Here is a 27,558-nt window from a genome sequence, read left to right on the forward strand (position 1 = left end):
GGATTTGAGGATTTAGCCAAAAAGGTGAGGTGACAGTTGTGGGCTCTGCCAGGTAATTTTGGCATGAATGTTTTATTTATTATTATTGGTTTTATTTAATTCATTAAACATTATATAAGTGCATTTTGAATATTATATATCTCTGAGAATGTAAAGGGCACTGTGTTGTTTAACTTTAGATGTAATGTTAAAAATCAGTCAAAATCTACATTATAAATAGATTAAAAGTCAGAGGATAAACAAAGTCAATAGGATTTAGCCTCTGAGAATCAGGACTGTTGGTACAAATTTTTGTGGCAATCTATCCACTATCGTAGTTGTCTGGACCAAAGTGATGGACTGGTCAACTGACAGGGTGTCATCACCATCCCCAGAGCCACGCTGCTACCATGGCTAAAAACAAGCCTTTTTTAAACAATATTATAGGGTAGTTGTTTTATTTACTGTTAATATAACAGTAATTCCAAAATATCCTTATCCAGAAATTGCAATAATGTTGAAATAATACCACGCTGCAGATCCTCAGAAGTCTCCTAATGTCTTTAGGGGGAGTTAGCACAAATGGTTTTATAATTATTCATCTCAGCAAAGTGACTTTACCTCAGGACTACATCTCCCCAGCCAACCCTGGATCCTGTTGAAAAAATTATTGAATTTCACAAACCTGAAGTTGTAATGTTGAACTTATATGGAAGTCAAGTGGGAGCGCAGTTCACAGAGATTTAAATGAGGCGCTCACAAAGTTGCATTTCAATAAGATGTAACTAGGGGAGAGAACAGTAGAGTAATGATAAACAGACAGCGATGGGAAAAGGGTGCTGGTGGGTTTTGCTGTAGGGGTGCTTGGGGGGCTTTCCTTGATCAGGGATCATGCTCTCAGACTGGCTGATTTGGCAGCATGAGGCCTGAGCCAAAGAATGGCAGAAGCAACTCAGTGACAAAGTCAGAATATCCAAAGAAGCTACTCATCATGAATGAAGTGAGGCCTGAAAAGCTACTTTAGGCAAAAACTAAAAAGTTGCTACAGCTATATATCAGCCTCATGTGTCAGCTGAGCTTGTGTACTGCCGTCACTAATAAGCCGTCTGGTTAAAGTATATAGAGTTTGAAATGTGTTAACTTGGTTGACTCCTTTAGTCCCTAAGGCAGTATTTTATAGTAGGTGATGAAAAACAACCCAGCCCTCCATACTTACATATGAAGACAGGGTGCAACTGCAACAGATAACAATAACATGTCATATATAATGAGATGCACAAAGGATGTATTTTACAAGAATACAGTATGTATGGAACAGTATTTGCCTTAAGGCTCTTTCTTCTTTTGACATGAAATTCCACCTTACTGATAATGATAACCAAAAACAGCCCTAACGCATATACACAACCTTTTTTGACACATATACTGCAGTAATACAGCAGTTGGTCTGACTGAACTCTGGGTAACCTTATTTAAGAAATAATTTCATATACCACAAGACCTGGCTAATTTATAGGGATACTTAAACCAATTTCAACCAGCTTTGTATCATAACAAACTGTGGTGAACATTCCCTCCATCTTACCAGCTCTCAGATCTCCCTGCTCATTTTCCATGCAGTGACAGCAATGGGCTGTTGCTTGAACTACAGATTATACTCCCTCACTTTTGTGCAACCCTGACTGCCATGGACACTAAGAGTATTGAAGCAGATCGAGAGAGAGAGACCCACCTCTCTCTCTCTGTCTCAATTCAATTCAATCCAATAAGGTCTACTGGCATGACATTTCATATGAGTTGCCAAAGCATAATTACAATTTAAAATAGTTAGTTCAGAAGCAATTAAGAACAATGTATTTATACAAAATCATATACATGAATTAAAAAAAAAAACTCATTAAGTGAAGGAGTAAATGAAAAGGCAGAGTGTGATCTGTGAGGAGACGAACTCCAGCTGTTATATGTTGTTGTGTTGGTTGTCCCTTAGGCTGTGACATGCAGTGACATATCCTGCTGCATCTACTGTATTTCGCTCACATGTACTCTGAGTAGATGTTGCATTTTAGTCTGGTCAGAGAGTGTGTCAAAATCTTGGAGTTTACACTTAATTTTCATAAAGGAAATTTGTTCTGATGTCTTCATATGTGCTACATTACAGCGGGAAATGTTGCTCTGTCTCCACCTGAGGACAGACCTGACACAGCTTGTCTTCTGCCTGTGTCTGCCAGTCTGTCAGGCTGTGAACACTGAGTCTTTACTTAGTATCTTTCTCAGTTTCTCATCTCTCACAGCGGTCAGATAGTTTGCCATCATGTACTGTCTATTAAAGGCCAAATAGCATTGAAGTTTGTTTTGGGTTTGTGTGGTACATGTCCAATAGTTGATGTAGTTTTCTTTTTCTTTAGCTATAATTTGGTTTGGCTGGACTGTGTGAGGGTTGTCCTGAGGCCTTGTGCTGTTAGAGGTGAGCCTCAGGACCAGCTGGCTAAGAGAACTCTTCTCTATGTTCTCCTCTGGGCAAAGGAGAGCCTTGTAATAGTAGAAGTTGGGGTCACTTGTTTATAGGTGTTTGTAGAATTTGATTACTCTTTTTTGTGTCCTAATGAAACGGGGAATTGGCATCCATTGTTAGGAATGTTCCTGTGGACTCTGAGTAACTCTTGCAAATCTCCCTCTCTCTCTTTGTCAAGCATAGACCAAACTCTGATTAAACTGTAAAACAAGGCAGTGCTGATCAAATATAAATCAAGATTCTGTTACTGTGTTGCCTAGTTCTAATTAAAATGTTTTCAGGAAGATAGTTTAGTGCACTGTTTGGCTGTAATGTGAGAGTTTGTGAACAGGAAGTGGGCGCCATGCTGTTTTCTGTATTGTGTAAAGGAAGGCTGAACAAAACTCAGATCAAACTATGAATCAAGATTCTGTTATTGTGTTGCCTATTTCTCGCCTCTGATGTTTTTAAAACAGTTTTTAGCTTTCCGTTGTGAGATCATTTGTTACCAGGTAGTTGCCATATTGTCTTTGGATGAGCCTAAACCAACGCGCATCATGTCACTCGCCAGCAGGAGTGTTTTTCAGTCTGGTGCAGTGTAGTGCATTCTGGTGGTTGTAGTAGTCCTGAGCAAAAGCAAATTCCACAGCCCTGTTTTTCCCCATTTTCTCTGGTCATACAGCATTTCAAAACTGCTTGCTTCTTTCTACTGCATAGACTGCCCAGTCCATCTCTCGAGCAGTGAAACACTTCTTTAACGATAACCAATGCGTTATGTTCTGGATCAAAGCATATCTATAATTACATTTACATTTTGCAGATGCTCATATCCGGAGCTGCATACAGCTCTGGTAAATAATCATTTTTAAAACAATCAGAAGATATCTGTTGGCAATCAGATCATCCTAGCCATTAGTTGACCATAGGAGGTACAGGGACCCAACCTCTGTGCTGATCTAACAAGCTGAACTCATTATGGGAACAGAAATAGACGATAGCCTGTACACACTGTGTGGCCTGTACAGTCTAATGTGCTGCGAACAAGTTTGTGGTTTTTCACATCAAATAGAAAAAAGAAGTAACAGTGAATCCAGTCAAGGCAAATATTTAAGAAAGCCAAGAGAGAATGTTGTGTTCAGTTATTAGACTGTACTCATGATGTTAAAGGAAACAATTATTTTTTATTTCTCTCTGGTTCACTTGATTTAATGTGAACTGAAAAAGAGACAGTGCTATGGCACAAATAGTACAAATAAAAATGCACTTCAAATTCTCTCTCTTTGTGTTTCCCCATAATGCTACTATCTTGTGTTTATCTGAATATATAAAAAGGGCCCCTGTCTGCTATCCTCCTGCAACAGTCATTTTCATTCATCCCTGAGAAAAAAAAAATGAGCATGTGTTATTCACCACATTGTCTGAAATTATATTTGGGCTGTTCTGTAAAAATGTGATATAAGGAGAGACGCTTAACCATGAGTTTGCAGGATGTCAGTATGCAAGAAACTCATAGCACATAATTAATATAAGTTGGATATGCCATGCATCATTTTCATACCCCAAACGCCCAGCACTTAATCATGAGGGGAGAAGCCAGGTGAACTTTTAATTAGGATTTGTGGAATGATGTTTGATCTTTTATGCCGTGGAGGTAATATGATGGCCTCTGCCTTCCTGTGCATATCAAACATTGGCTGTGAACATCGATGCTCCCAGCAGGCAGAGATTTTTTTTAGTTTAATGGCCATATAACTTTTACCTGATGCCTCCAAAAAGCCAAACTAATGACTGTATCTCTTGAATTATTGTTCATACAGGTGCAATATTTGCACAGGCTTGCCGCTATGATGAAACAATGTAATATTAACCCCGTGACCTTTCATCTGGGGACAGTATCACGAACAGCAATAGCTTACTTGGAGATTTTCACTTATGCACAGAGTTGAGTGCTGTCTTGTTAACTTTGATCCAGAAACAGGCATTGCGATGTCTGCAGAAACTGATTAATAATCATGGCTGTGCTGTAGTTTTCAAGCATTCCTTTTGGGTAATGTGCTCAGTGTATTGGGGAGGAACTGAAAATACAATGACAAGACATGTTCTTTTTAGGGGTAAGCCACTGGGAAACAGGAGCTGCTACCACCAAATCAGAAAGGAATATTTAAGACTTTTCATTATCTAACTCTCTTTGTATCTATGTGACTTATCATGACTGCTGCAGATATCCAACAGAGGACTGGTGGAATCTGTGGAAAGTCTTAATAGAAGAGCTCTCAAAAACATAATTGGCTCTAACACTCTGGCCAGCTGGTCAGGGTGTTTCTCTAATCTTTTACTCAGTAGCTACTGTAGGAATGCTGTTGATTAATGTCCAGAGGGCCCTAAAATGTCAGCAGAAATGTTACTCTTTGTCTCAGATTCGTTTAAATGAGTGTCTAATTGTCAGGCTGTAAACAGGTGGATGGCATTTATCTTGTGATCCAAGAAGCTAGCACAGTGCTGACTCAAATGTAATCCCAAAGTGTACCCTCTTTCCCACTGGATAAAAGAACCACTAACACCCACTAACATCTGGCCATTGCATTTAATGGAAAAGGTTACAATTGGCATTCACTGCTGGGAGAAATGACTCTGCAGTAGTCACAGATTTACCTAGTCCAGCTCCGATCGACTTTGATCAACCATGATGGAAATGTTATACCCAGGTGCATGCACTAATTTTCTCATTTTAGCCCCTTTGCAACATAGTACCGTCCATCTTAGTCAAAGCAGCACTGAAACATCATTAAAAATTTAGTCGGCATCGGGTTTAAGAGAAAGAGGTAACCACTGTAACATTTTCACTGGTCTCCATGCTGCTTTCTCTGTGTACTAACCTGTTTTCAATCCAGCCATGATGTTGAACGTGACACACCATGCATGCATGCTTATTTTGGTGAGAAAAGGATATGAATTTTCAGCATGGCATTGCTTGCTATACCCACTAGGGGTGTCCTCGACTAAGTATTTTCATAGTCGAATCTGATTTGACAGATTTTTCCTTTAGCCGACTAATTGTCGAATCCTGTTGTTTTCCCCCTCATTGATTAATGAGCTCATTTGCGTCAGTTTCCGCTCCAGAGAAAAGAGCTAAAACACCCAAATAAACAAATCTAATTCTTCAGTTGGCATAGTAAGATAATAATAATAAAAGTAAAAGGGTTATCATTTTATCTTTATCTTTATCTTTATTCCTTTCACTTCATCAAGGTATGATGCTCTAGATGAGCGCAGACGCGCTGCCCAGCCGGGGACAGCCCTCCATTCCGAAACAACGCCATTCCGAAACACCGCCGTTCCTGACCACCCCCACTCTGAAACTGATTTTCAAGTCCATATCGAGTTTCCTGCATCAAACACTGCTGCCCGCTTTCCGGCCGCACTTGCACAATTCTGAAATTCGTTGTACTACAAAAGCTTGAAATGAACATTCAACTCAATATGTCACTGTCTTCATTTATTAGGCCTATGTATAATTTCACTAGCAGCAAACACATTAAAAGGAGACGCTTGTCAAGTCTTTTTACGCGCGCTGTCTGTGGTGCTGAAATCTCCACTCCTGGCCGCACTCGCACGACATGTGTCCCCGGGGGATACGTGTTGTCCCTCCCTCTGGTCAGACAGACTAGTGATAATAAATAAATTAAATATCAGAGTCTATCAAGAAAACAATCAGCGGTGAAATTTGTTTCAAGACACTTCAGGTAAGCAAATAATCCTTTTAAAAAATTTTGATTTGAGAGCACATACCTCCTCCAAAGTGTTTGTTTATGCGCTCCGCCACCGTAAATCACCGTAGGCCTTGATGCTGCTCTGATGGTCCACGTGTCATTTTCAGTTTTTTATTAACAGAAATTAGGCTGATGTTTGTATCAAAATAGGCTATATATCATGAATTACTAGAAAACAAATACATTCTATGTCAAATCAAGATGTTCAGCAGCAGTGAGCACCCCCATATAGTCAGAATGGTACGGTCTTGTTTCATAACCACATTTTGCGACGATTCGACGGCGAGACTGGCAGTCGAATCAGACTTCTCCGAATCGAATCACTGAATCATCGACTATTCGGGGTCACCCCTGATGCCTGCCAACAGTAAGGCTGAACATTTAATTAAATTTTTATGATTCTGGTGCCTTTATGTTCTCCTGACTTTTGCAAAAAACAAAAAAAGAAAAAAAGTTTGCATTATATTAGTCTTTAAATTAACCTGGAAATCCAGATGCCCCGCCCCTAGCAAATTCGAATTTGCTCTGCATGGGGATCTGGCCCCGACAAACCGAGCCCGCTGAATCGCCAAGCGGATCAATCAGATCAGTCTGACAGAGGCGGGCTCTGGGCGGGCGTAACGTGATGACGACAGCGTTGCGCCGTAGGAGTCGAAAAGTAAACAGCCAAGATGGCAGCTGCCGAGGGACCTCGTCCATTCAATTTAGCTTTGGAAGAAATGCTAAGCCAACTACACTTATCTTTTACCTTGAGAGAGGAATAGAAGACTGCCCTAGAAGCCATTGTTTCCAGGAAGGACGTTTTTGCTGTTTTGCCGACGGGATACAGCAAAAGCATGATATATCAGTTAGCCCCACTGGGTGGCAAACAAATGGGGCTTAGTGCAATGAATACGTCACCTTGTTTTTTGCTCTGATTGGCTATCGTTTTATCCAATTGTGTGCGGCGGCATTTGAAATGCCTTAGTTAGTGCCGCCCCTTGGGTAGGAAGGGTGTATTGGTGAGGGCCAGACTCAAAATCTTTCTAGATTTGAGTCTGGATTTCCAGGCCATCTTTAAATAGTAACCCAAGTAAATTTTTGGGACGTTAGCAAAATTAATCTGTGGTTGGATCTGTGGAATTGATTGATGTCTCTCATGCAGTTATAAATAATCCTTGTGTAAAAAATGGCACAGAGGCCATGGCAGGGCTGGACTGGGATAAATATTCAGGCTGGGAATCTCACATCATCCCAGCCTGATATCCACACATTCACAACAAACTGTGACTGTTTCATTGAAACATTTTTCTGTGAACTGTTGATGCCAGGAGGCTAACACATCTTTCATTTCCATTACAACAAACAATAACTCCTCCAAAAAAGAACATTTAAAATCGTTACAAACAGCCAAGTGTCCTCAGTTTCAAATAGTCAATTGCACCTCCATAATCAAGGCTAAAGGACTAAATATGCATGTATTTATTTTCTGAGCACTCTTGGAGTGTTTGTTTTACACCAGGCATTTCCCCAGAGCCCTGATTAGACCTACGTCGATCATCCTGAAGCTCTGGTAGATCTCTGTAATAGGAAATACTAGTTGTTTATAAAATTTTAAAAACATTCTGCTACATCTTTTGGATTCCCATAGAAAGCAAAATGTGCCATAGTTTTCTTTTGTAGTGTTGTTCTATACATTTCCCTTATCATGCAGAGAGCAGCGTGAGAGCAGAACTGTTGTGCAAGAAAGCCTTAGCATGAGTCTCAGCAACACTGACGTATCCCCCCTGGTCCTCTACCATGTACCATGTCAATAGGACACGCAATAAGTGAATGTTGCTGCTGGCAGTATGATGGCTGCAGCCAGATTTATGTTCACACAGCTGAGATCAGATACCTCAAGATGTGGATTTTGTGACTGTATTTTAGTTAGACCAAGATGAGCCCTGAATGTTCACTTCTGATGGATAGCAGCACCCTGCAGGACGTGCCAGGTCATATTGAAAAGACTAACCACAGCTTTATGTAACTAATAGTCATTTTAAAGTAATTTTTCTGCCTATGTTGTTCTGTTCCCAATTTAACACAGTACAATTCAACTGCACCACAAACTACAGCCTCCAAAATGACCTTAAAACTGAATCGACCCCTCACTGACACGGTATTAACAAAAACTCAATGTGTTTCCCCAAGTGGCATTTACTGCAGGGCTATTGTATTGGACTTTATTACAGGTGTACCTAATAATGTGGTGGCCTAGTGCATAATAGGGAATATTCTTTTCATTCTCAGAGCTGTGAATGCCTTCTCTCCATTTATGAAATTTGAGTTATGAGCCACAAAATCCAAGCCACACAGCTGCTTTTCAGGGTGGGCTGTACCAGTCTTAATGTCGTTTAAAATCCATGCATCACGCCCACGCCTCTCCCTGATGTGTTCCTACGCTTACATAACTGCCTTTCTTATTTTGTGTGTATTCAAGAATGAAGAAGACAATGCGAGGCTGTCTGAAAACAGATCAGTCAGATCAGTCAACAAGAATACACGTTACATCACAGTGTGACAGGTGAAGGATGTGCTTTAATAGCAAGAGTAACATTTACCAAACAAGCTGTGTTTATAGTTTACATAATACAGTTCTTTTTTTTTAGCTGGTGGACTGTTCTTTTGTGACTGAGTCACCAGTTTTGTGAGGAACACTTGACCCTACAGGAAAAACAATGTCAATAATTGTCATTATTCGTACTGCCATCAGACTAAAGGCTTGTCTACAGAGGGGTGTTTCAGTCTAATTTTTCAGTTGTACCTCTCGCATGAACATATGAGCATTTACTCTAACCAGGACATCCATCTGTGCAGGCTCTCTAACTGCTTGCATTTTATGTGTGCTTTATACACATACTGTAGCTACGACCTGAGGCATAATTTTACTTTTCAAGTCAATTTTCTTCCATTTCACACGCTCAACTATCGTGATTATGAATTGGCCTCTGAGTGCTGCCTAAACCTGGCTGACCTGCACTGCAGCAGCTGTGCTTGAACACATCCTTTGTAGACACGTATATTGGATTTAAGTCGCTGCTGCTGTACTGGCATGTGCTGCTTTCACTATGCACCCTTTGTGAGTAGGATAGAAGTTGACGTCCAAGGTTAGTTAGTTGGTATCTCACTCAGGACAAAGCAACAGAGCAGCCAAAAATAACTAAATTATTTATGCCTTTCAGGCATTTCTGCCACATATTTGACTGTGGCTTATTTGCACACCACAGCCAGAGTGTCCTCAGTGTTATCTGAGGTAGATGAAGGAAGGTACACCTCCAACTATCAGAACTCCCAAACCATCCATTAGTTTCCTGTCTTTTCCTATAAGTCTCCCAGAGGAATGGAGTCGGAGGTGTCTGTACATCCCTAATGCACTCAGTGATAACAACTACCGTGGCTGCACAGAGGCTGATGGCTTTGTTTGGATCCCTGATAAAGACAGCCGCTACACTGCTGTGTTGTGTATTTTGGATGAGGTGATCATGTGGTTATCAATGTACAGCAGCACACAGCAGCCTTACAGAGTAATTGGAGTGATTTTTCAATTTCACATTTGAAAGCATACTGTATTGTTTCTATATCGTACCTTCACTATGAAGTGCAAAACAGAAAAAGTGGGTTTCTTGTAGCTAAAAATTGAGCTTTTGCTGACTGTGGCATCAGGAAAGGAAAAGTCTTGTGGTTTCTTCTATTGCAACATGTCATTTAGATGACGTAAGCGTAGTTTGAATGAGCAGCATAGGGATGATGGCAAATGTTATTTTGTCCAGTCATTATTTATTTGACCTCCCACAGATGACCATAAAATGAGGGAGCATCTGATTAATAACTGAGGGACAAGGGGAGCACAAATGACAGATGGAGAATAGCCGAAGTATTTAGCCTCTGCAGGTTACACTCTGCAGGCTGCCTGACTCGAGTAATCGCTTCTTCTGTCAGAGAAACTCTCCTGGCGTGGGGTCCACATTGAATTGGTCCTCAGCTCCGCCGTGGGGCCATTTTGTGGTTGATTAAAGGAAAAAAACAAACAAATTGCTCTGTTTTAAGTCTGCACCATCAAACGACTCTGGAACATGGAAACCCAGTGGACTACGATGCTTTCATGAACAATGGTGTGTTCATGAATTGCCTTTTAGTTTAACTGACAGTGATGCAGCTTGTTTGTTGGGAAGAGAAGATCAATACGGAACTATTATACATCGGATCCTGACTTCTCTGCTTAAGAAGCGAACCATACAGACATTTTGTAAGGTTTACAGCAAGTAAGATTTGTAGAACAGTATTGAACAAACAGACACATGTAGTTAAATGCAATTGATAATACTGTTATTGAATAGAAAATAAAGTAATATGTCAGGTCTCTGGCAGTTTGTCTGTACCAATGCTTCAAAGTATATGAAGTGTAATTCTTATACGTGGTAGTGAGACTGCCCTCTTCAAAGGTACTGACTTGCAGGACATGAGGTGACATAGTGAGAAATGAGGCTGTGGAGGTTAGGATGGAAGTCTCTAACTTTGACAGCCCCGAGCTTGAGTCCTGTCTCCTATAACAGTAGATGTTCATTTCTCTTAATTATAATGCCAATCTCTCCTTAAAGCACTATTAATTGATTTCTTGGCCACAACAGAACAAACTGTAAACTCTAATTTGACATATTTTCACCTTACAAAGTTGTTATGGTGAATGTGTTAGCAAACAATTACAAACACATACAGCAGACACAAAGATACACCAGCATTAATTTGAAGTTTAATTGTTAATCTAAAAATATTGATTAGTGCAGCTTTAACCAGTTGACTTGTTTTACTCACTGTCCATGCCCTTAACCCTTGAACGGGCAAGCACATATAGATATTGTTGAAAATTAATTAATTGTTATTTTGTAGTATATCTGGGCTAAACTGGCACGATTTAATGACTTTTATCAAAATATGACCTTTATGTTTCGATTTACACTTTTGTTTGTCTTGAGATACACTGCCTATGGGGTATAAATGTAACATTTTCCCCTTTACTTAATAGGTCATCTGCCAACTTTTCTTACACATTTTGCATACAAAGTTTTAAAAAGTGAAAAACATCTTTGAATCAACAAAGGTCTATTCATCTTCATAAACAAAACATCTCATTCCCATTTTTATATCATAAACCCTTTAAAGGGAAATTTCAGTTTATTTCAACCCGTCTCCTATCGTCCTAAATTTGTTTCAAGTGACTAGTGACATAAAAATAATAGTTAGCATGTTAGCTGTTAGCCTAGATACAGCCAGGGCGCATAGTAGCGTCAGACCTGTTAAAACATAAGTGAACGGGCATCCCTTCAAGTGCAAAGTTAGTCCACTAAACAAGCTTTTTTTCCACAAAGACCGCCTCATATCGTTAGGATAAATGTCAGAGAACATATAGAAAACGACATGTAAACGTGTTGTCTTACCTTACCGGTGTGCTGCCATGTTTGTTGTTTACCATTGACTGATAAGTTTTTAGTGCATTAGCTAACGTTAGCTTCAATAGCAAATCAAACCAGAGGAGTGTCGTCCTCCTTTGTAAGATTGGCATAGGAATCAACCACAAAGTCGCCCATCCTGTCAAATCATCCATCCACTAAGTGAGAGCTTACGGGTCGGCCAGTCTGGTCCTGTTTGTCAGTGTTTACTTTTTTGAGTGCACTCTGCCACTCTGAGAGTGCCGTGCTCAGGACAACAGAACGATACATTCAGACAATGCTCCAAACTTAGGAATGGTCCAGTTTGTTCCAGAGTGCGCTCCGGCACTTGGAAAGAGTATTTCTGAATGCACCACTCACATCATCTTCCTCCGTTGTCAAAAACAAGCCAACAGAACTTGCTAGCTAACACTAGCTAATGTCTGCGAAGGACTGTTTTGCCTACAGCTAAGCCCCACCCTCCCAAAAATGTCATACTGTTTACAAACAGTGAAAGAGTCTATTATTCTCCCTGTAGTGCCCTTACACTGGAAATATCCTATCATGGATGGTTGTGGTTCATGAAGAGGAGAACTTGTCTGTTGCAGTGAGGCAGCTTGGTGTAGCAGTGGACCAGTGATCAAACTCACCAATACAAACCAACTAACTATATGTAAATTTACATTTAACACGTACAGTATAACATGCACAGCAATGCCACTACATCTATCACATATCAGTTTGCAGTGCTCTTTTAATCAACCTAAACATCTTCCTTTGTTTATACTTGTTTGCTGCCTCCTCTGCCTCATCACTAGAGCTACCATTCACATTGTTAGTACTGCTGCTGCTATTCATTGTCTTTCTCACATGGTTCCCCCCTCTAAAATCTGATGAGCCATCAGCTAGTAAAACAATAAGAATAAAAAATAAAGAGTAATCAATATTTCACACCTTTATATTATCATTAATTTGTAGAGTATAGGCCTCAAAACATCAATATATCTGTGAGTGATTATCCCAGTTTATACCCTTATCCGAGCAATGCATCCTCTAGGATACAAACATTTAGTGCCTGATTATTTAAGTTGTGAAAATCTTATTGTTATTATTTAATAAGAACATATAAAATCAACCTTAAAAAGTACTTTTCTAAAACAAAATCCCCCCAGATTATATAAAACATACAATATGTACCTCATGACCAGTGTATTTGTCCATGCAGGCTGCTGTTTTTGATTTTAATAGAAGTGATGAGTATATTTTTGAAAGTTTGCATTAAGTCACCTTACCTGAGTACATGACCTGTCGTCCCCTTCAGTGTATCTCATGATGTAAAGTGCACCCACTTAACGACCTCCTGCCTGTCAAATGACTGTATCCCGCAGGAAGTCATTTTGGTTGTCCGAACTTAAGATGCAGCAGATAGGAGCATGCTGTTATGGGTCATTTTAGGCCCCATTTTTGTTGTTTAGGTATGAACACTCACTAGTTTACATTGTTCTGGCAGATGAAACCTGCCTGCCTCAATTTGAAGTGCATTCACCTCATACTTGAACAGAAAAAGAGCAGCACTTCAGGAATCACTGCTCAATCTGAAAACAGCTCAAGGAAAACCTCTGGGGTGCATCAGCAATCAGTGCTCAAATGAAATTTCAACATGTTCAACCATGAAGGCTACCTTGTCAAGGCTCTCCTCAAACACGGCCTGTTTATTCCCCCATTCTTCCCACAGTTATTTCCACACCAGCCAATACATTTCTCTGTTGAGCCCATCACTTCACCTGCACAAACTCACCTGCATTGTCATTCATTAATTTAAGCATTTAAATCATTACTGGGGTTTATGTCAAATGATCCCCTCTTGTAAATAAATAAATAGGTAGTTTATGCTTATTCTTTTGGCAGTGTTCAGCGGATAAAATATTACTCGACGGATAACTGGGGAAAAAAAGCCTCACAACAGAATTGCACTGCTGGATTTGGTTTTCTTGTTATAGAATAATATATCGTGCAGACTGTGCTGCATTACTAGAGATACAATTGTCACTTTATCTCTGTCCTTTATCCCATGGCCCTCGTCACCTGCATTATCAAAACACTAGGGTCTTTCCTCAGGTTGCCACCTGTAGATACGGCCATTAGTTCTGCTTCTGTGCTTACGGGAGAGAAATCCCAGGTCAGCAAGAGACAGTGAGACAGAGGAGTGAATGACATCCGATCCAATTACTTGTCACCTCTACACAGGCTGGTGCGGGGACTTGAGGAGACCACATGAGACAAGCAATTACACGGAAAAAAGATTCTGATCACCACAGAGGTATAGCACACCTCTGCCTGGCCCCAGCTGTAGCGTTCATGTCTTAAAGTGATAGCGACTAAAGTACTGTGGCATTTATAAGTGTAAACACATTGATTCTCAGAGAAACACCCAGAGGGGATCTCCAGCCTAAAATCAAAGTCGGATCTATGTGTATATAAATGAGATCTTAGAGGAAATACAATATCTGCTTTGTAGATGAACTACCAGGTCTCCAAAGGCCAGTTGATAGAACAGCCAAATTGATTTCAGACGGAGCACAAGTCCTTGTCTAGTTTTGACCATGGGAATCTTCTCAGCAAGACAGTGGCACATGCCATGATCACATTTGGGAAGAAAGGAAATATCACATGCATGGTATTTATTTATTTAAACCTAAGTATAAAAATCTAGTCATCTGCTGTGCTGACATGACATTACTCATTGTAGAATATTGCTTTTTACAGTTTTGGACATGACGTATTTGACTTGATGAAATTTTAATCACCAACCTAACTGATTTACAGCAGAGTCTGTCAAGGAAAGTGAGCAATCAGAAATGTTTAAACACTTTTCCAGTTTAACTGTAAAGGTAAAACTTTACAGTTACCATCATTAATAAACTATAGTTAATTAAACTTGAGTAAATAGTTATGTTAAGTGGTTTGTTAAGGATCAAGTAACATTCATCTGGCCCCAGTAGTTTTTTTCTTACTGGTGGACTGTGAAGGAATGATTCTGTATGCACTGATAATTAAAAATGATCATATTGAACACATTTATGAACAGAAAGCCAGTGTTAACATGCAACACTGCACCACACATAAACACAGTAGGAGATGAGTGTGGTGGAATGCAGAGTTAGCACAACATCTCAACAACTTTTTGTAAAATAAATTAATGATAAGCTATTCAAAATGCAGGGGATACTTTAGAGGCACAGTTAATCAGTTGTACCAAGTGTTAATTTTGACAACTTTTTGTGTCTTAGTCTTAATCTTGAGATGAAAATGCTTATTACTTTTAGCCACATTTTAATCATTTTTATCCTTCAAAGTTTTAGACTACTTTTGGTTGATGAAAATTTCTGACTTTTAAGTCATTAGTTTTAGTCAGTATGTTTTCTATATGTTTTTTCTTTTCATCTTTAAACTAATCCAGTTAAGCTAAGCCATGTTTAAGAAATTAGAATCAAGGTGACAGGTTATGTAAAAAGTTTATTTAGACAGTTTTTTTCTACAACTACAGATAAGTTCTGCACACTTACAAACATGCATTTCTCCAGCAGTACTTGACAGGTTTAAGGGGTGATTTACGAGCACACACTTACTGATCATCATTTGAGAAGCTCAACATCTCTCTATTTATGATCTCAAAAACTTTGACACCACAAATAACTAAAATGAAACAACTAGGATTTGTACCCTGGTTCATTGTAAACTCTGACTTATCGATCTCAATGTTAGGAAGCAGAAAAATCACTTAATTAAAGCCTGAATTCTTTCCAAATCTGCAACGTTTTAGTCTTTAGGTACAGCTGACGATTGCTTCAGTGTGTGTGTTTTTGCTGGCTACTGAAACATCCTGGCACAGACTATTTGCTGGAGTTCACCTGCCTGTCGCTCATGTTGCATTTAAAGATAATTACAAGCACAGCCATTCTTGGCTTTCGATGTCTGATAGTCCACCACTAACATTTCAGTCACGTCTCATCTCGTCAACAAAAATGAAGCATACATTTTCTCTTAGTATTAATTATCAAGATCTATTTTTAGCTCATCATCGTCTTGTTTCGTCAACAAAAAGGTTGTTGACAAAAAAAAAAAAAGGTCATAGTTTTTGTCCACGAAATCAACACTGGTTGTAACTTCATAACAGCTATTCAAATCATGTGTTACATGATTTATAAACCATTTATTAAGCAATTTTAAAGCTTAACAAACATCAATTGCCACTTTATAATGGCCACCCAAATAATGTTTGTAGATGCACCACAAAGTGTGTATTAATCATTTCAAGGTACAGTATGTGATTCTGCACAGAGACAACGATTGTCCCCAGAATCACAGTCTCCACCTTGTAATCATCCTTTGCAACTTTTTAATAGCTGTCCAAATAATGTTTATAGGCGGTTTGCAAACCATCCATATTCAGTAACAAATACTTAATATAGTTCATAAAATTTTATAATGTGTGCAACAATAAACTATAATAGCATTTTAATAATTACTAAACATGGGGCCTATTAATTATCATTTCATATTTTGTTTACAGTAAAATAACTATTAGCTTAAGTTTCATTAACTACCAGTGTATCATTTATTAATGATGGTTATTATGAAGTTTTACCACTGTATTTTCTAAGCAGCAAGTTCTGATATTGAAGCTGTTTCCAGCATTGTCACCAGCAATTAGCTCTGAAAGTAAAGTGTCATCAAAACTTGTTATTTTTACTAAACTGAGAGGCAAAAATAACATCAATTTCTTACTAAGACTCGCTACTTAGCTTATTCTCTATATTCAGTCACTGGGTTACCTGTAATGGCAGTCCAGGAACTTTATCATGAAGGCGTGGATACCCAGGAAAATGATGTTCATGTCAGCTGTTTATGAGTTATATATCTACCCACCTTTGCTTGTTTTCTCTTGACTTAACAGAAGGGAGCCTGTGTTTTCAGCACCACCCATTTGAAACTCCCTGACAGCCCACTGCTACAGGCAGGTTAGCATAAACAGAGGAGAAACAAAGACAAATGTGACTTGCGCAGTGATCCAGAAAAAGGATATATCAGGCAGAGAGGAAAATAAGAAATGCACAATTATTCTTCATCTGTCCAGATGCAGTCATTTATACAGATTAAGCTTTTTAAGCTACCAGGGAGCAAAGGTTTTACTTCAGTTGAAGATGTGCCCCTGGCTTAAAACTTTTGGCTCAAGCACAAATCTGTGTTTATTTCACAGTTAGAGTGAATGCTAACTTTTAAATATAACTCTGAACAGAAATACTGCAAAATGTTTCTTAGGATACAAGTTGATTGTGTGATATACTGTGGACCTACTGTATTTATTTTTGTAGTCTTGTCTTTAAATGATGTAAGGGCAAAGTCAGTCTTTGCACATAAGTACTAAATTGGCCTTTAAAGTAGTCTGAAACATCACCTCTACTGTGTGTCTGACTTGAAGGGAAAAGCCACTAAAATAAGAATTCCAATGTTACTTCCATGGCCGAGGAAAGTTCCATCAATATTTGTGAACATGAGCTATTCTCTCATAAAGCCAGAGACCAGAGAGGCAAGTCTCAGGCTTCTGATTTCATAGGGTATAAAGTCTGCAGCTGCTCCATAGACAGTAAACGGGAGCCTGATCTTCTGGATCCACAGAATGTTTTTCTTTTCTACACCCAAATGAGCTTTATTCTATTGTAGTGTTCTCAGTTCTGAAACGGAACATTTACCCATACACTGAGAACATTCCTCTGGGTGCTCTCAGTGTCCTCTTTATCATCTTTCACCATTCATTATCATGGAGCAGCTCCAGTCTTTATACCCTATGACATTACAAAGTTGAGTTTTAGCACTTGGATTTGGGACAGAGTGATTTTTAGACTGTCTTAGACCAAAGGAATGACATGTAGGAATTATGAAAATGGTCATATTTCCCCTTTGAAATACACACAAAGAGCATGCATTCATGTCGTATCTCTTTATGCATTCATTGTACTGTATCTTGTGGTGATGACTCGGGTTTGTAAATATGCTGTATTGAGGTGCTGCTCAGTATCATGGTGTTCGAATCAGGAGCTCTCTGCTGTGGTTGATTTTTGGATGTTATGCTACATCACTATCAGTGTTTTTATGCATAGCAACAGTCAGTGTAACTCGAGAACCATATTACATACCATACCATTATTCAAATTGTATATGAATAAATATGGATTAAAATGACAGTTGTCATTGGCATAATCATGCAGCTGCTCACAGCTCTGTGTTGTTTGTTTTAGCCAGAGCTGAAGAGAGAAATATCCCTAGAAACCAGACCATGAATATATCAAAAAGGGCATCGCGTCCTTATGGCCTTTGTTATTTCGTGAGGGTCCACCTTACTGTGTTGTCTGACTGCTGTGCAATTCAAATACAGCCCTAACCCCACACAGTGGAAACCCTCTGAAGGAATCATGCTAATACTGACTAAAGATGATTGATCTTTCACTTAGAAGTCTTCACGCCGGTATTAAAATGATCCTCTTCATGATTTACCACATTATGGATTTGAGATAAATCAGAGCAGAGGAGCTTGTAGGTCCTGCATTATGCTTTATAGAGTGTGAGACTGGCTTTTTGAGCCGTCACACCTGTAATCAGGCTACAGCATCTGGATCAGTCCCAATCTGCCTGTTTATCCGTCCGTCCGTTTATTACGTGTAATATCGTGGACACCACTAATCAAATTCTCATTAATGAAAGGAAATGAGTCTCATTGCTGCACTTTCGCATTTTCATATTACACTGTGTGGCTGAGGAGGGGGTTGCATTACAGTGCTTATTTGGTTAGTTACCGATTGGCTCAAATGGGGATTACATCACTCAATGGGCACAACATGTGTTAGTGTTGTCTTGTTTATACTGCTGGCCATTCAGTTAGCGATTAGGCATTCAAGTGGGTCTGGCACTGGCGCTGTAGGGCTGAATGCTAAATTATAACAAAAGCCCTTTGGGGCCATGTGTATAATATTGCAGCCCCAAGGTACGTAATTCATTAGTGTGGGATATTGAAGCTGCATTTGATGCTTTGCCTCGGGATAATGCAAGCTGCAATAAGTATCTCATTGTCAGGCCAAAACACAAATATTATAATGCATTCACTTATTGAGCATTTATGGAAATATATGATTTATATTCAAGCAGGAAGGTCAAACTTCTCACAGTAGCTGCTTCTCTTTATCATCACGCAAACTTTATTTTTAGCTGCAGGTGATGGGTGTTTTTTGTTACTTAATTTTCTTGTGAATTGTCCCCTGGCGATGATTTTTAACTTCTCCCCTCACATTTCACACACTTCCTCCTAACCTGCTCCATAAACACTTGGTGAAAATGAGCTGATTCAGGCCTTCTGGAGATGGATTGACTGCCTGATGATAATCTGATGAATTTCTGCATATATGAATGTTGTAATTGAGGATGCACCTCGCTGCTCATAAATTACAACTGATGGAAGTATGGCATGGGGGACGGCTGTGTGCATAATGAGGCGCAGTGGCATAGGTATCATTTAATTAAAAAGTGTTGTGACAAAGGACGCATGTATCCAAACAGTCAAACTTAACTCGGGCAGAGGAGTTGAAGATGGATGGTGAATAAACTCAGCAGATGTTTGTGAGGAAAAATGCACGGAAAGCTGCAGCGTGGAGAGAAAAAACATTATGTGCTCTCTGTATATGTCACTGGAGTAAATCGGCAAAGATGAGCATAGAAGTGTGTTGTTGTTCCATTCATGTTGCAGTATCGAACGTTGTTAACAGAGAAGTCTCTTCAGAACTGAGGTAATTGATGTGTTTCTTATACAAGCTAAATAAAGTGCTCGGGCCACTGCAGTAGATAGAGACGCGGATCGATATGATCAATAAATGCTCAGAAAAGCTTTGTGTATCTGATTTTGTGACACATTGAAGCAGAATGCATAGCTTACAGATGTACTGTGCAAAACCCAACTGTTGGTGTAAAAGTTTAAAGCAGCACTATTACACATCGAATAGTAAAAGCCCCAAAAAGGCAGCACAAAGTTGGAAGTGCCAAGAAATCCTTTAAGACTCTACTGACCTGAGTCAGTGATGCTTTTAACAAATGTAATTAAAGAGACCAGAGAGGCAAAAGATTTAACAGTGGTGAGTGCAGTTTTCTCTTGACAGAGCGCTGCTGTTTAAGAGACAGTTTACTGCTTTGCTGTTTGCTTCTTCTTTGTCTCCGTCTGTCTGGTTTCGGGGCACAGTGGAGATTGCTTTTGTTGTGTTACTTGTTATTGTCGTGAAGCTTTGCTATCATTTGTCCAACTTAAGGGTTCAACCGAGCACTGCTGAAAAAGAGAAGATGTGTTAAGTCACGCTACACTGGCAAAGTTTAATTTCTGTCTTTGCCTGTATTGTGGAGAAGTCTGCTCAGCCTCTTGCCGATTCAGTTTTTTTCATATATATCGGACGTAAACGGAATAGTAAATATAGCAGGGGCCCCCGAGGGTGCTGGAGCCCCCCCGGAGGTGTAAGCAGGGCGACTAAGTGCGTCGGGAGTGAAGGAGCTGTGGGTGACTGGTTCCCTCCTGAGGGGCTGACAGATGCTGATGCTGACAGATCGAGAGAGTGATTATTCAGAGCTTAGGAGATGAACTAGTGCTTGTGTTAGCTGGCTCCCCTGGCAGTCGAATCGCTCCCAATCACACCTCCATAAATCAGGCACACATATCCTGGCACAGCGTGAAAACAGCAACATTGAGCAAGGGTGGCCATGCTGATGAAAGAGTGGTTATCATGAAAGAGTGCCATCACTGACCACAAGAGCAGTGCACTCAGCAGCTCGCTGTTGACACCGAAGGTCTTTAAGCTCAGCAGTGAATTGCTGCTCATATCTTACATTTGTGGAGGCTTTTCATGTCTATTTCAGGGTGTAACCCATATAAGATTTTTTTTGGTCTTGTCAACTTTGACTGAATCGAGAACATCTCTTTAAGCAGGAATGTTGGATGTGTGGGTATGACTGCACTTTTTGAAATTAAATTCTACTGATGTCTACTGTCTAATGTGCCTAATTAAAATGCTTTCATACACGTAGATGCTTTCACAGCCGTGAGTGATCTTGCGTTCTCTCTTCTGACAGAAGCAACATGTCTCTCCTGTTCAAAGCACTTCAAGTGTCTTTGAGGTTGTAAACAAATAGCCTGGCAGTTCACATCATCTTAAGCCAGGGCTCAAACTATCAATTCAAACTGAAGCAAAATCATGTTAGTTCAGATTAATACAACATGCTGCAGCCTAAATATGCATTCAGAAATTCAAGATGAATGAAAGAAATCATGCAGCGTAGTCAGGAGCACAAGGAAATCTGGATTTTGCTGATTAGTGTGCACATTCATGGTTGAAAGTCCTTTTGTGGCAAAGCATGAACATGAAACAAGTAAAATGAGCTGTGGGAATAAAGGAGTGCACATACAAAGCTGAGCTGCTCCAGTTTGAGCATGCACCTATGGTTCTGTTTCCAGCTAATTTTGTTTGGCCTCATGCTTTATGCAGCTCATTTTCAGTGTACCCTGTATAAAATAGCCAGCCTTCATTTACAAATGGCCTTTTGTTTAAGGAGGCTAATGTAACCAAATATTTTTTGCCTTTAAGATTTAACCTCTATTCCTATCTGCTGCATTTTTTCTATATTATTGTTTGTTGTTGTCCTTCATGTTTTGATCCCTCTAGACTGTTGTCAAGAGTGTTTTTGAGAATTCTTACAACATTGATCTTAAATAGATAATATTCCACCCATTCTGTGTGTACAAGTGAGCAACAACTATTTTATGTCTTTCAGTATGTGACAGTGACATGTATACAGTTTGTCACATTATATGCCACATATATGAAAGAGAAAAGAAAAACCATAATTTTACAATTTAGACAACACAAGACATAATTAAATATTTCACCACTGGAAAGATAGTCTTTTCATACAACCAGGCTGTCTATGCAGTAGCAAGCTGCAAATCTTCTCGAAATTGGTGCTATATGACTACAGAAAACAGAGAAAAGGGACTGTGGCACTTGCTTTTGTCCAAGAGGTAAAAAAAAAGCATATCAATAAAAACATTGGTCTTGGAGCTGGAGGTCTTGTGTAAGGCTCTTTTGTTCACTTCACTTAAGGAGAATTGAGACCCAGTAGTAGTACATTTCAATGACTTCAAACCGTACTTATGTTGCAGGGCATTGAAAGGATGACTGCCAAAGAGAGGTGGTAGCATTGAAGAAATACTTCATCGAAGACAAGTATACTGGATATTGGATTTGCAAACTCTATCCCCCAAAAGCTTGAATGATAAGCAACCCAGTCAGCAGAATAAATGCTTGCATTGTACATTTCTGCAGACTATGGATTTTTTACATTTGTACATTTCATACGTAATGGACATGTTGATACATCTCTTTACATCTTACTTTCAGTTTATGTTGTGGTAACGCTGTGGTTACTATTTGGTTAGGTTTAGGCACAAAGGCAATTTCAGTTAGTACCACTTTAGCCAAAGTAACCTTTATTTCCATTTGCAGTATTATATTTGGCAGTATGTCTCTATTCTGGGGCCTCTCTGCCTTTCCTAGCTCAATGCAGAAAGCCTTAGGTGCCTAGGTAGAAAGCCAGAGGCAGAGAGAGCAAACCTCCCTGCCCTTCCATGTGCATACATGGAAAGCCTGAGGCAGCAGCAAAGACCCCTGAGAAACAGAACAGAGCAGCATCAGTGACAAACTGAAATGACACTGATAAGTCAGATATGAAAAAGGAGGAGGAGCTGGGGTGGAGGCGGGTTGCAAAGCAGCTTACAGAGGATGCAGCAACAGTCGGCAGGCCAGAGCAGTTTAAATAGGGCGCCCTGAATGAGATTTGCCAATTTAAAGGAATCGTGATCTATCAGCTGACTCCCTTTCATCAGTCAGCTGCTCCTTCAGTTGATTGGGCTGTTTGAGATCAGCTGATGTAGCTGGGATGTGAGCTGAGCTTGACATCATGTCCTGCCTGAACTAACACTGCTCAATTGGTTGGGGTTAGGAAAACATGTTTTGGCTGAAAATGACAGGTTTGTTTGCTACAACCACAGCTGGACATGTGTTGTTAAAAAATACTGTCAAAAGCCAAAATATGACATCCTGTAAAAGGCAAATAATTGCTCAGAGTCATTGCCACACTAACAAGCTGCAATTTGAATGGAATGAACTTTGTGTTTATGCCAAATGTGTGGCTCTTGGACCTCTTTCGCTGCAGTGTGAATGAAGAAAAAAGGATGATGGGATTTGTTGTGACAGTATTTATCAATTTGCACCACAAACAACATATGCGTTTGCTGGGTTACCCTTGATGTGTTTTGCACTGTCAGACAAAGACGGCCGTGCTCTCATTACTGCAACTTTATGTTAATTTGCATGTCTTTCCTAGTTTCTACAGTTAAGCTAAATGGACAAATCATTACTCTTCTTTCCAGTAAAGAAAAATCTCTGTGTAAATTAAAGTAATAATGATTTCCTATCCTTTGAGCCTTGCCATTGGCATGTTCAGTTTGCTGTATTGTACTCGCTCTAAAAACAGAGTGTAAGACAAAAAAGATCCTATAAACATAACAATGTTAGTTACACTGTAAGCCCCCATTAACATTGCAAAGCCAAGACGAATAAACTCAATGATGTGCTTCGATGAACTATGAAACAATTCAGCAGTTTGAAATATTGCTCCCTTAAGCAGAAAGCAGCAGCTTCAAAACAGCGTTCTCATGTCAATGATTGGCCAGGGAACAAAGTGTTAACAACAGATTTCACTGGCACGAAAAGGAATGAAACAGTTTCAGTGAGTTGTCATTTGAAAGCAATTTAGGAAGCAGTAGGATCTCATTATTACATCAATTTAATTCCAATTAGAAGAAATGAATCAAATTATCCCTTTCATAGCATGTGGCAAAATAACTGGATGAGAAGCGAATTTGACTGACGTAGATAACCACATCATATCAGCAAATTGATTTCGCTTATTTCTTTTTTCTGATTTGTGTCTACTTCTTTTGAAAATGAGGACAAAAGGTCAAAAATTAAATTAATAGGGCACAAATTAGTTTTTGGATTTGATTTTTGTTTGAATCCCAAATTAATTTAGCATTTTATGAAATAGCAATTTAATCAACCCTATAATAACCTTAAACTACACATTCTGCAGATATTAACACAATGTGTATCGCTATATCATAGACGGTTCTGGTTTAGATTTGAGAACATGTTGAAATTAAGAAGGTAGAATGAGATTCAAGCCCTCAACAAAATGAGCATTATCATGCAACAGGTACTCCAGGCAGGATCAGTGGGAGAAAAATCCACTTCAGAGAAGTGCTACAGCAGCAGGTGGTTCCCTTCACATGACTGACAACTGCTTTCATGAGACTGAACATTTGTATTTTATCTTTTACAAGAGAAGGAAGTGAACTGAGCAATGTGTGTCAGAACAGTGTGATAGCAGCAACATTTAGTACACAAAAGACTAGGCAGTAATTATATTGCAAATTCAAATGTGCTCAAAATGTTCCCCCCAAAGTATGAATTAAAAAAGGGCTATGCTGCAAAAGGCAATCACACACTGCCATCCAAAATGATTATTAGCAAATGTAATCATGATCACAAATAAACTTGACCTATTGCCATTATTATTACTTCCGCTTCATTGTACTGCAGCTCTGCCTGTGTTTTGTGTAAGTGGTGTTGCCGTACCCCAGCAGAAGCTGTTGCTGGACTGCTGTGGGTAGGTACAATTATTGTCAAACACTATACTGTCTCTCTATTTAATTACTTTAACTCAAGACCCTCTTGCTGTGAGACACCAACCACTCCACCACTTTGATTCGAATTTAACTTCTTTTTTTTTTTTTTTTTTGCTCCATATAAATAAATAAAACAGTTTTATTTTTTTTCATTTCAGATGGGTGAACTCTATATCCCCCAAATTTTGGGTCTTATATCTGCACCATCTGTAGACTGGAAAGCAGCTGCAAAAAGTTGTTGTTCTCTGCTTCACAGAAATAGAGATTGTGGTCAGCCTTGAATCCATATAAGTATTATGTTTTAAGCTACAATTTGAGGCTGATGCAAGTTTTCACAGCAGTTAAAAAAAGGTATCAGCAATTTTGTTCCCTCTCTGACCACAGAGTACTTATACTTTCCACTATTTTTCAGAGGTGGGAAATCACTGTGCTTTTGTCACACATACTTTGATGTTACCAAGTAGCGACTGCCAAATACGGTTCTGTTTCATGCAGCAGAAATCAACCACATCATCACTCAGATGTGATGGTGACGACCTGAAAATGAAGTTGCCACTCTCTTTCATAACTTAACTGTGTGTGAAATGTACCGCGCATTTTCATGAGGAGTGAAAACCGGATTTTGCACCTTTGTGAGCGTAGCTCAACTTGGCTGCTTAGTTACATTTAGTTGCCTCACACTAAGTGTCACCCTAAGCTTCAAATGGCAACATGATTATCTATGTTTCAGAGTTTGTTATATCAAATATGAGCAGAGCAGAGAGTAGAGTTATATTTCAGAATATACAACAATGAGGTTATTAGGAGGATGTATCTTTGAAGCAGCGGTTGTGACAAATGGATCAGCCTCACCACTTACCCTGTTCCTGAACTTCTCCCTTTGCCATGATACTTATCAGGTAGCGACTGAAACAACTGTCTGAACGCATGAAATATGATATGTAATTAAGAACATGTTTGCCTGTTGACCCTTCTGAACTGTGATGTTCCTAAGCTATTCACATACAAAAAAGAAAATTGTGTTTCTCTCTGGGCTTTAGCTCTGTAGACTGAGAATTACTCAATAAAGGCAGCATCACGGTCATCATAATAGGCTTCTTTTCTTTAGCAGACAGATATTCATTTGCTGCTGAAATTCATTTTAAGACAGGTCCCCGTTGTATTCTTGAATTAAAGCAATTGCACATTAAGATAACCGAAATCCTCAGTGTGCTGTGAGCTGAAAGTCAGACCACAGAGAAATGCCATACAAGTCTTTGGTTGGTTTCGGTTATTTTGAATAAAAATCAGTCGTCTTTGTTGGAAAGATCCATAAAAACACTCCATGAGCAGCCATTTTTGCTTTCACTGTTGACAGGGTAGCTGTATTAAGATGACATTAATATACATACTAAATATTAAAAACAAGACATTGCTCTTAAGCCAGATTTTGAGAGCCAAATAAGAGCATACCTTACAATTATACCCAACTGAACAATGACTGTGGTTGTCCTACATAGCCTAATATACTGATCTGTTTGAGATCAAGAGTCTAACTGAATCAAGTCCTTTGTGACTGAAGAACTAACCTTGTATTTTTTTTTTTATACATTGATGTCCACCAGTGGTTTGATTACTTTTTTTTTTTTTTTTTTTTTTTTTTTTTTACTTTTGTTCCTTTCCTCCTCAGTTCATGAATAAAGCAATCATGGGGGTTAAGTGAATGGCCTTGAATTGTGCTTGATTGCAAGCTGCCAGAAAGCCGCAATTTAAATCATCAGGGTTTTTTTGTAAAGCTCCAGGTTTTAATGAAAATGCCCTCTGCATGTGTCTTTTCTTGGTTGCAGGCCAGTGGGGTCAGTGTATCGGGGAGGAGTGTGGTTCTGGCGGGGTTCAGACAAGGACAATATGGTGTGTCCACATGGAGGGCTGGACTACACACCATTCCCACTGCCAGCACATGGACAAGCCAGAAAGCAAGAGGCACTGCTTTAAGGTCTGTGACTGGCACCAGAACCTCTTTGAGTGGGAGGTGTCAGACTGGGGGGGCTGTGTTCTTGTCCCTTTTTTTTCCAACGAGCTCAAGCTGAGGACGGCTGAGTGCATTACAGCACAGCACGGCATCCAGAGGCGCAAAGTCCACTGTGTGCGCACATCAAATCGTACCACAGTCGCCTTGAGGATATGTGAGTTCTTTTCCCAGAAACCACCTGTGGAGCAGGCATGTCTCATCCCCTGCCCCCAGGACTGTGTAGTTTCAGACTTCACCTCCTGGTCAAGTTGCAGCAAAACATGCGGCACTGGCCTGCAGCATCGGACTCGACATGTCCTGGCCACGCCAATGTACGGAGGTGCAAGCTGCCCCAACTTGACTGAAACTAGGACTTGCTCTAGCCCTGTTGACTGCCCTGCTGGTGAGGGCGAGTACCAGTACAGCCTTAAAGTAGGGGCCTGGAGCGAGTGCCGATTACCCCATCACAAGGAAGCCCTGTTAAGTGGAAGGACCACAGTGGACTTCAGCACCGGCTCCAATGAGAACAACACAGTCACATTGCACACACATACTTCTCATCACCACCCCCATCACCATCACCACCACCACCACCACCATCCTCACGCACACAAGTACCCCATGTCATGGGAAGTGGAAGTGGGATACCAGACACGACAAGTCCGCTGCACACGGAGTGATGGCAAGAATGCTATGCTGAGGTAAGCCAATCACAAGTGCTGCAAGTTGCTGCAGTTTTGTTTTGTTTTTTTTTTGTTTTTTAATACAGCAAGATTAAAAAAATATGAGAAGAATACACGGGAAATAAGCACACAGTGAAAAATAGGGCATTTCTTAAAGTCCAAGAAAAGTTGAAGATTATATTGAAAGCTGGGTGGCTGTGTGAAAAGAGTTGGCTTGTAGACCTATACAGATAACCGGATTCATCTTACATTAATCCCTCTTTCCACTCATGTAGCATGGGAGGTGGGTTGTAACATGTGCGCTGTAGCTGAATGCGGGTGCCTGTCAGGTGAAACTGTCCTAATGGAGTTGATTGTTTTATG

At 39.7% G+C, this 27,558-nt stretch overlaps 1 protein-coding gene across 1 annotated transcript in view; it reads left to right on the forward strand.

The window, feature by feature from the left end:
* thsd7ba (thrombospondin, type I, domain containing 7Ba) overlaps positions 1-27,558 on the forward strand; it is a 243,726-nt gene that overhangs the window by 88,694 nt on the left and 127,474 nt on the right. Inside the window, exon 4 of the mRNA XM_050049373.1 lies at positions 26,349-27,213. Coding sequence (XP_049905330.1) covers positions 26,349-27,213 — 865 coding nt within the window. The remainder of the gene's footprint in view (positions 1-26,348; positions 27,214-27,558) is intronic.

This window comes from Epinephelus moara, chromosome 7, assembly GCF_006386435.1.
Source record: "Epinephelus moara isolate mb chromosome 7, YSFRI_EMoa_1.0, whole genome shotgun sequence".
Taxonomy (NCBI): Eukaryota; Metazoa; Chordata; class Actinopteri; order Perciformes; family Serranidae; genus Epinephelus; species Epinephelus moara.